The 13,341-nt window shown below is 41.6% G+C and overlaps 2 protein-coding genes across 2 annotated transcripts; one reads left to right on the top strand and one right to left on the bottom strand.

Annotated features, from left to right (window-relative positions):
* Positions 1 to 1,128: 1,128 nt before the first annotated feature.
* zfyve19 (zinc finger, FYVE domain containing 19) lies at positions 1,129 to 4,550 on the bottom strand. The gene is made up of 11 exons (XM_023994652.2): positions 4,321 to 4,550; positions 4,063 to 4,184; positions 3,902 to 3,955; positions 3,645 to 3,808; positions 3,415 to 3,557; positions 3,153 to 3,258; positions 2,765 to 2,992; positions 2,492 to 2,568; positions 2,126 to 2,227; positions 1,848 to 2,011; positions 1,129 to 1,714 (listed from the first exon to the last, which is right to left on the bottom strand). The coding sequence occupies exons 1-11, from the start codon at positions 4,372 to 4,374 to the stop codon at positions 1,639 to 1,641; spliced, it is 1,290 nt and encodes a 429-aa protein (XP_023850420.1). The 5' UTR covers positions 4,375 to 4,550; the 3' UTR covers positions 1,129 to 1,638.
* A 169-nt stretch (positions 4,551 to 4,719) lies between these two features.
* bub1bb (BUB1 mitotic checkpoint serine/threonine kinase Bb) lies at positions 4,720 to 7,716 on the top strand. Its single transcript, XM_023994653.2, has 9 exons — positions 4,720 to 4,958; positions 5,216 to 5,384; positions 5,617 to 5,676; positions 5,804 to 5,948; positions 6,053 to 6,249; positions 6,355 to 6,530; positions 6,656 to 6,852; positions 6,926 to 7,023; positions 7,251 to 7,716. Exons 2-9 carry the CDS (start codon positions 5,242 to 5,244, stop codon positions 7,510 to 7,512), a joined length of 1,278 nt encoding a protein of 425 aa, XP_023850421.1. The 5' UTR covers positions 4,720 to 4,958; positions 5,216 to 5,241; the 3' UTR covers positions 7,513 to 7,716.
* Positions 7,717 to 13,341: the final 5,625 nt, after the last annotated feature.

The raw sequence follows: 13,341 nt of genomic DNA on the forward strand, positions 1-13,341 counted from the left end.
GTGATCAGAGGTAGTGTCTAATTGAAACATAGGACTTGACTGAAAATGACAGCATGTCAGCAGCACAGGCAACAACTATAGCATAGAGGTGGTCCATTATCTCTATCTGCATCCATTACGACTGTCCATTTCCTTCCTGTGGCCACTGTGTGGGATAACCAAGGTAGGCAAACACAGAGAGGGCCTTTATCTGGGCCTTAATGGACCAAATCCCTGGAGGTGAGCTTCATTATGGCTCTCTAGAGTGAGCCAGACAGTAATGCACCCTGATAAAACTGCACTCTGCCTCTCTCTCTCTGTCATACACTAAAGGTAATTTGGCAAAGGGCTCCATTAACGTAATTCTCCTGATTTTTCATCCTCCTCACCAACCTTTCTGAAACTGTGGCTGTCCTAGTGTAAGATTGGAGAATCCCTTGAGGGGTATGCCCATAGAGATCCTATTAAATTCCACTGAGTATACCAAACATTAGGAACACCTTCCTAATATTGATTTGATTGATTTGTGGTTATTTTAGTGGTGGGAAAAGTAGGCCACACAGCAAAAAAGCCAACAGGAAATCACTTTTCATCAAATCAAACTTTATTTGTCACATGCGCCGAATACAAGTGTAGACCTTACCGTGAAACGCTTACTTACAAGCCCATAACCAAGAAAGAGTTAAGAAAATATTGACCAAATAAAGTAAAGAATAATTACAAGTAAAATAACGAGGCTATATACAGGGGGTACCAGTAATGAGTCTATGTGCAGATGTACAAGTTAGTCGAGGTAATTCACTTCAAATCTCTCAGACATTGTTTACATCCCTTATATCTACATTACACGCAGCTACAGGAAACAACAATAACGTCCAAGACTACCCTGCCTGCCAAAAGAAAACAAAGCCCTCACTAATCCTTTTATAGTAGCTCCTCTGTGGGCCTCTATTGAGAAGATGACATCATCCCAAATGAGAAACTTGTGTTTCTGCGACATGTGTGCATGTTGTTATTGTCCCCAACTCAGCATCTATCTCAGTATCATGACAACAAATAAGATATCTGCAAGCCAATTAAAGTGCATTATCAAATCAAACCACACTGCTCATAACTAAGCCTCTGAGACAATTGAGGTAGCACAACAAATAGCCCAGACACCTTTATTTAATTGGACCAAAATCCAAAGGGTAACATATAAAATACAATAATGTTTTACAATTGTGAGAGTAAGTTAGACTTACACAACATATTAAAGGGAAATTGATATTACACAGATACTACATATTATTGGCAACAGTCCACATGTGAATGACTGATATTGCTTAGACATTACATCATGTGAATCTACAATAGTTATTCTGTTGCTATCTTAAGCATTGAATTATGCTGCTGCAACCCCATAATGTTACCCCCTAGAATAGCCACTTTGAAGCAATCTAACTACACTTGATAGATTGCTGCGTATTACACTAGATTAGCAACATAATCAGGGTTTCTTCTTGGTCTCTTTGTAAGACAGGTAGTAATGTTTGGATCAGCCTTCGCTTTGTGATCTTGCGAAAGAAAACTGAAGAAAACTGTCCAGCCTCTTAAAGATATAGTACACATCTCTCAGGAGTGACCATCCAGAAAGTAGTGGTGCCAGCCCCTGCAGTCTCACGTCGTCTTCTTCTTAGGTGCCGTGTAACTAGCTGTGCGGTGCTCTTTCCTGACATACTTATCATGGCCCTCCCTGGGAAAAAACATTACAAAAACACCAGGATGAATCGCAGGGAATCTAACTTTCTCGTAAATCACTGCATAGATGTCAATGCAATGATTTGCTTGAGTTATGTGGCCATAGTAGTAGTAGTATTGTGCAGTACCTGAAGCAGCGGTTGCAGTACAAATCACCATCACAGGTGTGACAGCGGATGGAGGCGTCCTGGTTACAGATGCAGCACCAGGGAAGCTCATCCTCGTCACTGTCTAAATCCTGACAGGTTACGACAGCTGCTGGGGTTCTCGACGACGTTGAAGGAACTGGTGTCTATAACATAGATTAAACAAATATATATATTTAATTTTGTTCTTTTACTATCTGCAATTTATTTGTGGAATTCTATGAAGTGTGTGTATTCAAGGAGGACTGCAGGTTTATTACCGGTTTCATGTGAGCGTCTGTCTTCTCTATGTTCCTAGGACCGCTGTGCTCAGGAGGTATGTTGTAGCCACTGGCCTCATCTAATGCAGCTTCTTCCGTGAGCTGGGAATGAGTAAACAATTACCACAGTTTGCTTAATCATTCATATTCATATTCACCTTTACCAGATCACAGCTTCAATTGTCTCTTTCAATTATGACTATTATAAGTAAAATGGCAAAACATCAGCCCCATGTGGTTATGAAAAGTAGCACTATCTTAAAAGAGGTTGATATGCATCGCCACTATGTGTAGGAATGTAAAAGAACAAGGACTCCGTTGAGATAAAGTACATATTCAAAGTAGGTTCTGCTTTTAGTTGCAGACCTTTTTCAGTATCCTCGTCATGGTCTCTTCCTCAGTCTCGTCCTCGCTGTCAGGGTGTTGGAAGTCTTCCATTGTGACTGAAACAACATAACAGAACACTGTTACAGCACATCATTACAACACAGATGACACATCACATAAACAAGAAAACAGATTTGACCACACTGACGGTTTCCTCTCCTCTCTTTCTCTCATAGCTATGGTGTGATTCTGTATGAAGTATTTATATGGAGGAAGGGGGGGGGGGGTTAATATCTACATTTAGTAATTTACCCTTGTCAGGGTCCTGTCCCTTGAGCTGGGCCAGCCTCTTGGCCATCTGTAGAACCTGTTCCTGGGAGCAGCGGTCCCGTCTCAGGTCCTCCATGGCGTCGGCCAGCAGGCGGTTCTTTTTATCCTCCAGCTGCCTGGCTGCATCCTGCAGCCCACCCCCATTATCCAGGTTCTCCTCCAGCCTGTCCCCCTCCTGCTTATTCAAGTTGTTCATGGGACCATCCACACCTGGAATGGAAACATGGTTGGAAAATAGATTCAGCATTTACAACAGCTTGATAGAGTAGGAAGCCATTGAATTGTTATCTTTGAATAAAGACTAATCTACAGTAATATCTCACTTTTTAATTAAAGTTGGTATAGTTACAGATGGGAAGAATCCAAATACCTTCAGGATTTGGTTGTTGGGTGTCTATGACAACTTCCTCTGACAACTGAGTGATCAGGTCATTGGCTTGTTCTGTTGGGGTCCGAACATCAGGGGGCTGGTGTACCTGCACAGAGCCACAAAACTAACTTATTACAATAATGATACGTCACTAAGACCTGAAGAATTTGGATACAGTATGAATGAGGTCAAATAGCAGCAGCACAGAAAGTTTTTGCCTTCATGTGTATGTGTATATGTGTAGTCTAATGCTCAGACTCACAGGTAGAAGGGCTTGGGAGGGAGGACATCTTCCCTGTAAGGCTGCCAAGCGGTCCTCCATCTCCCCTGCAGAGGGTACAGGCTGGAGAGGAGCCTTCAGGGCAGCCAGGCGGGATTCAATCTCTTTTTCTGACGGGATGGACTCTAAACAAAAGGTTGGCCACAGATATAATTTCAGGTATCAGTAAAGATATAGGCCTATTGGAACATAGTGTGTTAAACAATGCTCACTTGGTTTGGTGTCCTCTTTCAGCTTTTGCAGCCTCTCAGCGATGGCCAGGTCCTCTTTACTCAGACGTTTGGTTGGAATGAGGCCTAGTTTGGCATTTCTGCTGCCCCCTGTTTCAGGGGGTGGAATCGGTTGTCCTTGTTTGGCCTCAAGAGCAGCAACACGTCTGCGCAAACACAATATAAAAGGCGTTATGATATCTACCGATAAGCGACATATAGCAAACAGTCGACTGACTCATCAACCTACCTTTACTCACTTTTTGTAGTTTTCAGGAGGGGACCATCTTGCGGCATTATTTTGGTTTTCTCCACTGCCAAAACAGTATTCAGAGAGCAAGCAAAACCAGCGCATCAAATACCATGTTATTGAATAGGCATAATGTTTTGGTAGAAAAGCAAAACTACATTATCACTCCACCTTGTGAGATTCCCATGACATTGGTTGCAGACCTTCTGCTGGGTGTTGCCACAGCGAGGCACCACTGCGTTGAAAGTCAGGCAACCCGAGCAAAATGAACGCCCACAGTTCTTACAGCCCAACTGTAAAAGATGACAATCAAAACATAAAACAAGGAGTTCGAACCTGTACCAGATGATTTGACAATTATAGGCAGTAAAATATTCAGATAACTACAGCAACTGAAATGAGTAACGTTACTAGGGGGTAGAAACAAACCTCCTTCCTGAAGAGAGTGAACTTTGATGCACAACAATAGCAACGGTTGTCCATTTCGCCGGATTTAGAGTAATGTAATCTGGTTGAACGGCCACTACTGCTATCGTCTTGCCATCTACGTATGATACAGTCATTTGTCAAATAAACATAAAACTAACTATTTCATAGCTAGATTTGTTTAGACTATCCAGGAAAAAATCCATTGATCAATCAGGAAGTCCACCGGAAGTTGCATGTACATTAAGTCTAGGTTCAAAATATAACTGGCCATCTTCAACCTAGCATTCCTTGAGCGTGCAGCCACATGATAAATGTAGTCCTAAAGTATAAATGTAAAGCAAACATATTTTTATGGAAGATATTATATTTGAGTGGTTTTGGAGTCCACAGTAAATAATATACTATCAGCGAAAAATACATTTAATTTTTCAAAAGAGTTTCTCGTTTACTAACGTATTGGTGTGACCATCCAATCAGCTTTGTTCATATCTTCTCGCGGTTCGAGTTCAAAATACACAGAGCAACCAGCATGAAAAGGACAACGACCCAGTCCAGTGTTGTTTAACTTTGACAAAGAATATACATATTTTATCAAGAAAGTTGTTGAAGAAAAAATATATATCTAGCTATCTAACAAGGTAAGATATTTTTGATATAACGTTAGCCTAATACGATTTGGAAACCTAGCTTTGTAGTAGGTAGCTAACCAGCTAGCTACTGTGGCTAATGCTAGCCACCTAGCTAGTTAWTGTTATGTAACTACTGTAGCTAGCGCTTTTGCAAAAATATTTCAAAGCGTGATACCTTGCTTGTTACTTGCCTTGTAAAATATTACAAGTTGTCCAAGAGATGTACTTGTGTGGCTTGTCATTGTTTGTGTCTGCTGTTATTGTAGCTAGCTAGCTGACTTACAGAAACAAAATGGCAGAAGGTGGAGAAGCAGACTGGGAACTTTGCAAAGAGAACATCCAGCCCTTGAAGAAAGGTCGGGCCATATCAGTTTTACACCAGGCACTCAGTCAACAGCAAGAGGGTTCGAGCTCTGCCACCAACCAACACAAACAGTAAGGATGCCTTTATTAAAGTACTTAACTATCTACAAACAGGGATTTGAGTGCCGTGCTTGGGATGGGAGGGAGAGACAGCATAAAGTGGGACTTTTGCTTACTAGCTACCTAACGTTAAATAACCAGTTTTGGGGCAGTTCCACAAGGCATTCTGGTTCTTGGCTTGGCTGAATGGTGTGAATTTACAGTGCTGGCAATATGCAAACAGGCCTATTGTTTTTGTCTTCAGGGCTTTTGAGTCTGAACTGAGAGTGTATGATGGAGATGACCCCCTTGATGTTTGGGATCGGTAAGATGAAAAGGATTACTCTGGCCAAGACTGTAATCATACCTGAAGGAGTATTACAGTGTGAATGTCTTAATGTTCATTGATAATGTCATTATTGTAGCCAGATAACATGGTTCCTTTTGAACAGGTATGTTAAATGGACAGAGCAGACCTATCCACAGGGAGGAAAGGAGAGTAACCTTAATGTGCTTTTGGAGAGAGCTGTGATGCGCTTCACAGAGGAAAACAAATATCACAATGACAGCCGTTATGTTGACCTATGGATCAAATTTGTAAGTAACCCTTGTCCTTTGTTCATACAGCTTTAACATGTGACAAGTGTCAATCAAACAAGTTGTATTCATGGCTATGTATGTACTCTGTCTTCCTGTATTAGGCGGAGAGCGGTCACGAGCCTTTGGATATCTACACATATATGCGAGCCCAGGGAATAGGAGTACAACAGGCTTCCTTCTACATTGCCTGGTCTGAGGAGTATGAGAATCAGGGTAACTCTCGAACAGCAGACAGTGTCTACCAGGAGGGCTTCAAGCGTGGGGCTGAACCTCTGGAGAAACTCCTGCAGTTTCACAAGTATGGATCTACTTTAATAATTTTTTTACTGGATCTACTTCCATGCTGTTTGAGGTGGTTTTAGTTTTCCTAGCATGATTCAATGTTTTGTGTCATCTGTTGCAGGGCTTTGCAGGCGCGTGTGTCCCGGCAGGTGATGTCTGGAATGGTGAATGAGGAGAATGACGAGGAGGAGGAAGCTGAGGCAGCAAAGCCTGAGCGGGTTTCTCTGGTGGATCTAAAACACAGGGGGAAGAAAAAGGCTGTTGCACCCATTAGTAGAGTTGGTGCAGCACTGAGCAGTAAGCTAATGTCTCTTTTCAAAATTATAAATCATTCCAGGTTAAAGTGTCATGTTGGGTTATGTAATGTCATAAAGAAGAATATATTTATGATTTTTGACTCTATATTACTTGTTTGTTCACAGGTAATTCACGAAGCCTACAGTTACAAGGCCCACCAGCTCTGGCCAGCAGTGGTCAAAACAGTCGCCTTGTGATCTTTGATGAGAACAAGGCTGTCAGTGCTGAGCCCTCTGAACCAAAGTTGGAATCTTGGATGGCCCCACCCCCATCGAGATCCAAGGAGAACGAGCAGAGGCCTGAGAAATGGAGCAACGTAAAGGTATGAGACACACAGTAATGGGACTTAAGGCTTGTTATAATTTATGACTGAATTTGTGTGTGCTCTATTGTAGATGCCAATGAAGTCCAGGTTTGGTCACAGTGTTGTGGCTCTGCCCATCAAGCCAAACTTCCAGCCCTTTGTGGAGGAGTCGGATCAGCCTCCAGCTATGTGAGTGTAAACTGAGATCATCTTAATCATAACTAACTGAATTAACTACTGCGGCTGGAACAGTAAAGATCCATTTTTCTATTCAAAGAAATGTAGGTCTAGCAATAAATTATTTCAAAATTGTGTGACTTAAACCCAGCAGTAACCCTGAGCTGTATGCCTTTGGCATAGTTTGTTTCTGCTCCAGCTGTGTTTTAGTTATTTGTTCTGACACCTTATTCCTCCAGGACACCGTGTAAGATCAACCCAGCTGTGAATTCAGTGTTGTCTGCACGAAAGCCCTGCAGGGATGAGACTCCTCTGAAGAGACTGCAGCAACAGCAGCAGGAAGAGGGGAAAGCTCTGGAGCATAGCATGTACTGCAAGGAGCTGCTGCTCAGTGGCGCCTCCGAGTTCTGCTTTGAGGAACTGCGGGCTGAGCGCTACCGACAGAAGAAGGCAGGGGGCAGTGGCAAGGAAGAGCAAGCGGGCTCTGGTCTTCCAAACTGACACATTTCCACAAGGACATGTTCAGTGTTTTATCATTAGGTAGCAGACTATCAGTGTCATCATGTATGTATTTTAGCATTTGTGTATATAAACAGTTTGAAACTTGTCCCCTGTGGGAGTCAAACCCACAACCCTGGTGTTGCAAGCGTCATGCTCTACTAACTGAGCCAGACGGGACCACTAATAACACACTATGTATCTGTCTTTCCTCTTTATTATTTATTTGCCTGCTTCATGTAACCTCCCAGTGGAATGAACCTTTCAGTGGTGTAGGCAGGGCGTGAGAATGACTGAGAAATCCAGAGGTGAGAATGACAGGGTTCAATTCATATCGATGCATAGCTGTCACTGCTGTGTATATATACAGTACCAGTCAAAAGTTTGGACACACCTACTCATTCAAGGGTTATTGTTTATTTTTGCTCTTTTCTACGTTGTAGAATAATAGTGAATACATCAAAACTATGAAATAACACATGGAGTCATGTAGTAACCTAAATCGTCAACATACACAACAAATCAACATACACTACTGTTCAAAAGTTTGGGGTCACTTAAAAATGTCCTTGTTTTTGAAATAAAAGCATATATGTCCATTAAAATAACATAATTGATCAGAACTACAGTGTAGACATTGGTAATGTTGTAAATGACTATTGTAGCTGGAAATGGCAGATTTTTTTAAATTTTATATCTACATAGGCGTACAGAGGTCCATTAGCAACCATCACTCCTGTGTTCCATTGGCACGTTGTGTTAGCTAATCCAAGTATCATTTTATAAGGCTAATTGCGCATTAGAAAACTCTTTTGCAATTATGTTAGCACAGCTGAAAACTGTTGTTCTGATTAAAGAAGCAATAAAACTGGCCTTCTTCTGACTAGTTGAGTATCTGGAGCATCAGCATTTGTGGGTTCGATTACAGGCTTCACAGAACAGCGCAAACTGGCTGTAACCAGAATAGAAAGAGGAGTGGGAGGCTCCGGTGCACAACTGAGCAAGAGGACAAGTACATTCGTGTCTAGTTTGAGAAACACGCCTCACAAGGCCTCAACTGGCAGCTTCATTAAATAGTACCTGCCAAACACCAGTCTCAACGTCAACAGTAAAGCGGCGACTCCGGGATGCTATTTCATAGTTTTGATGTCTTCACTATTACAATGTACAAAATAGTAAAACTAGAGAAAAACCTGGAATGAGTAGGTATGTCCAAACTGACTGATTCTGTTGGTTTAAATGTACCCCCACAGGTCTTGTGGTAATTGTTGCCTGTGAACTGGAGCCTGTCGTATGACTCACTGTCAGTAGAGGGCATGCATGAGGAGTTCTAGACCGCAGAGTTCAAATATGGGCTACTTTGCATGTTTTTCATCTGAGGTTATTTGAACCTCTAATTGAATATGAGATGAGTATTTGTATTTATTTGATATGGATCCACATTAGCTGCTGCTACTCTTCCTGGCATCCAGCAAAATTAAGGCAGTTATACAATTTCATAAACATTACAATTACATTCATAACAGATTTCACAACACTGTGTGCCCTCAGGCCCCTACCCCACTACCACATATCTACGACACAAAATCCATGTGTACGTGTGTGTATAGTGCATATATTATCATGTGTATGCATGTGCCTATGTTTGTGTTGCTTTACAGTCCTCGTAGTTCCATAAGGTGTATTTGATTCTGCTGCTTGCATCAGTTACCTGATGTGGAATAGAGTTCCATGTAGGCATGGCTCTATGTAGTACTGTGCGCCTCCCATAATCTGTTCTGGACTTGGGGACTGTGAAGAGACCTTTTGTGGCATGTCTTGTGGGGTATGCATGGGTGTCTGAGCTGTGTGGTAGTTGTTTAAACAGACAGCTCGGTGCTTTCAACATGTCAATACCTCTCACAAATACAAGTAGTGATGAGGTCAATCTCCTCCACTTTGAGCCAGGACAGATTGACATGCATATTATTAATGTTTGCTCTCTGTGTACATCCAAGTGCCAGCCGTGCTGCCCTGTTCTGAGACAATAGTAATTTTCCTAAATCCCTCTGAGGCACCTGACCATACGACTGAACAGTAGTCCAGGTGTGACAAAATTAGAGCCTGTAGGACCTGCCTTGTTGATAGTGCTTTTTAAGAAGGTAGGGCAGCGCTTTATTATGGACAGACTTCTCCCCATCTTAGCTACTGTTGTATCAATATGTTTTGACCATGACAGTTTACAATCCATGGTTACTCCAAGCAGTTTAGTCACCTCACCTTGCTCAATTTCCACATTATTTATTGGGAGATTTAGTTGAGGTTTAGGGTTTAGTCAATGATTTGTCCGAAATATAATGCTTTTCGTTTTTGAAATATTTAGGACTAACTTATTCCTTGCCACCCATTCTGAAACGAACTACAGCTCTTTGTTCTGTGTTGCAGTCATTTCAGTTGTCATCCGCATACATCGGCACTCAAAGCCAGTGGCATGTCGTTAGTAAAGATTGAAAAAAGTAAGGGACCTAGACAGCTGCCCTGGGGAATTCCTGATTCTACCTGGCTTCCATTAAAGAACACCCTCTGTGTTTTGTTAGACAGGTAACTCTTTATCCACAAAATAGCAATGGGTGTTTTCTTTTAGCAGATAATGTCAAAAGCAGCACTGAAGTCTAACAAAACAGCCACCATAATATTTTTATCATAAATTTCTCTCAGCCAATCATCAGTCATTTGTGTGAGTTCTGTGCTTGTTGAATGTCCTTTCCTATCAGCGTGCTGAAAGTCTGTTGTTAATTTGTTTACTGTAAAATAGCATTGTATCTGGTCAAACACCATTTTCCCCAAAACTTTACTACGGGTTGGTAACAGGCTGATTGGTCGGATATTTGAGCCAGTAAAGGGGGCTTTACTATTCTTAGATAGCGGAATGACTTTTGCTTCCCTCCAGGCCTGAGGGAAGGCTTAAATTGTCCGCAATTATCCTCAGTAATTTTCCATCCAAGTTGTCAGACCCTGCTGGCTTGTTGCTAGACAACAATAATTTTTTCACCTCTTCCACACTCACTTTACGGAATTCAAAATTACAATTCTTGTCTTTCTGAATTTGGTCAGATATACTTGGATGTGTAGTGCCAGAGGGTGTTCTTTGTTGCTGGCATGTCATGCCTAAGTTTGCTAATCTTGCCAATGAAAATATCAATAAGGTAGTTGGCCATATCAGTTGGTTTTGTGATGAATGAGCCATCTGATTCAATGAATGCTGGAGCTGTGCCTTTTTTACCAACATTTTGTTGAAGGTGCTCTAAAGCGTTTATCTTTGTCTCATAATGTAGTTTATTCTTTTTATTCAGTTTAGTCACATGATTTCTCAATTTGCAGTACGTTTGCCAATCGGTTGTGGAGCCAGACTTTTGCCTCATCCCTCTCAACCATAAAATTGTTCAATTCCTCATTGAGTATACTGCTCTACACAAGCCCTTGTTGGAGGCTAAAGGAGTAAACACTCTGCAACGAGCTGCACTGTCAAACTGCCATAAACTAACTCAGTTCACTATATTTGATGCGGCCACATTTATCTTAATTATTCAAATGAAAATATTACATTCTCTAACTGGAGGATGTTCTTGCATTTTTTTGTTATGGAGAACACCCACAATGATATAGCTACTTGTCATATTGTATCACAGCCAGAATCTTCATTTTAACTTCATATTTTCTTAATTGTCCGAGGGAGGTCTAGTCTGACCCTACTGATATAGTAACAAGTAATCCACTGTGATGATGGGATACATGGCTGCTCAGAGGGCAGATTTGATGACTGGGTGGGAGATAGGTGACTAATTAGCAAGTTAAATCCAGCCTCCTTAGTTGGGTTGTGTGAGCAGCAGAGCAGGCCTAGTCACTCCCCTGAGACCTCTACCACCAGGCTGCTGCTGCTACACCAAGGAACTAGAGGGAAGGACATCCTAAATCACATTTACTGCTGGAAGAATTCACATAGAAACCCACCCTCAAAACACTGTATGGACCTCACCCTTCATTTTGACTGGATCTGAGTGCCTCTCAACTGGTGAGTCCCCGAAAGTAAAATGTTAATTTTGTGAGAATAGATACACATACAATGTTTAGTGTTATTGCAATTCTGTATCTTAGCTGAATCATTTGTATTCCTATTGGCATGTTTGCTGCAGGACTTATTAAATGCTTATCCAGATAGTTCTTGATGCAGAAAATCCATACCTCTCTCTTCTTAAATCCAGCTGTGGAGAGGCTACTATCTATGCTTAATAGGGTTTTTCAAGGCCCTAGGAGGAGGACTTTTGTCTGGCCCTGTTAGTTTGATAGGCAAACAGTCAGGCTATTTTGACCATGTCTCACAGCTGGTGCTTTTAAACTATGTCTGTTTTTATTTACAACAGCAGTTAATAGCAAAATTCCTGTTCAAGCCATTACTTCACTTAGCAGAAGTCCTTGCAAGACCTGGCGTAGCTCATTGTAGGGTTATGCTGAACTAGCCATAGAAAAGGGACAGGTGTATGACAGCTAATAATGTCAGAATAATGCCATGTCATGCTTGACAATGACATGTTAGGATGTGGGCTCAGAGGCTGCTGCTCACTTGGAGGTCCTCAGGTCATAGAATTGATGTGGGCTCTGACCACTCACTGATGACCACTCACTGAGTCAACCACAACCACGGTCAACACTAAAGTCCTGAGGCGGTCTCCCCCATTCTTGAATATTGCCCAGGGCAAATCCTGAGTAACCCTACTAAATGTCATTGAAATTGAAATGCAAGCAATTTACGTTGTCTCTTATGAAGAGAAAGGCTTCCATTGAATTACTATAGCTACAAAAGGTTAAAAAGGCCTACTTTGCAATGCGTGTATCATTACCCCCAGTTTATCTGGTGACTCATTATTTTAATCAGAAGCAGTAGCAGCCTCATCAAGCGTGACAATGCATGACAAACAACAATATATGTGTACTGTTCAGCCTCTGGCTAGCACAGCAAGTCACTATCGTTATTGCTTAAATTCAATGTGTCAGTCTCTTTGACGAAAGTCACATTTTGAGATTTGTATTGCCTCGTGTTTGATTTTGAATTATATTACAATCTTAGCCAGATAAATAGCATAGAGGCCATAGACAGAATGCATATTGTTATAAATAAAGGGAGGATCGCTACTCTGACTTTTTTTAACCCAATCAAGCCAGGTTCCTCACACTGTATGCAAGATGTCACACAGAAGGATAAGGGGAACAAGCAAACAAACTGGTGTCTATAAACAAGCAGCAAAAGAACCAGAGACCTCCAGATAGCCTAAGCAAATATAGGCATTTATTTGTGTTATTGTGGGATATTAGTAGGATACCTGTGCTATGGGATGAGGCTGTATAACTGCCCTGCCCACCCAATATGACCAAAAGCACCACAATAGTACTAACAGAAGAGACCCAGCAGTAGGCAGGCCAATCAATATCAGCAATAACAGCGATGATAACAAAGAGAAAAGCGAAGGGGGGTCACATCTGCCAAGCCCCCAAGTGGCCATAATCTGGATCATTGTTATGCAAATTGTTGAGCCTTTTGCCCGGGTTTATTTGATGTGGGGGTTAAATAACATTATTTACAGTTGTTATAGAGCCTATGCAAAGGTAGTTTCGAATCAAATGACCATGTATTACAGTGTTCTAAATGACCGTGTATTAGTGTTCTAAACGACCATGTATTACAGTATACTACATTTATTTATTTATTTCACCTTTATTTAACCAGGTAGGCCAGATGAGAACAAGTTCTCATTTACAACTGCGACCTGGCCAAGATAAAGCAAAGCAGTGCGACAA

The sequence above is a fragment of the Salvelinus sp. IW2-2015 genome, linkage group LG9, assembly GCF_002910315.2.
Source record: "Salvelinus sp. IW2-2015 linkage group LG9, ASM291031v2, whole genome shotgun sequence".
NCBI lineage: Eukaryota > Metazoa > Chordata > Actinopteri > Salmoniformes > Salmonidae > Salvelinus > Salvelinus sp. IW2-2015.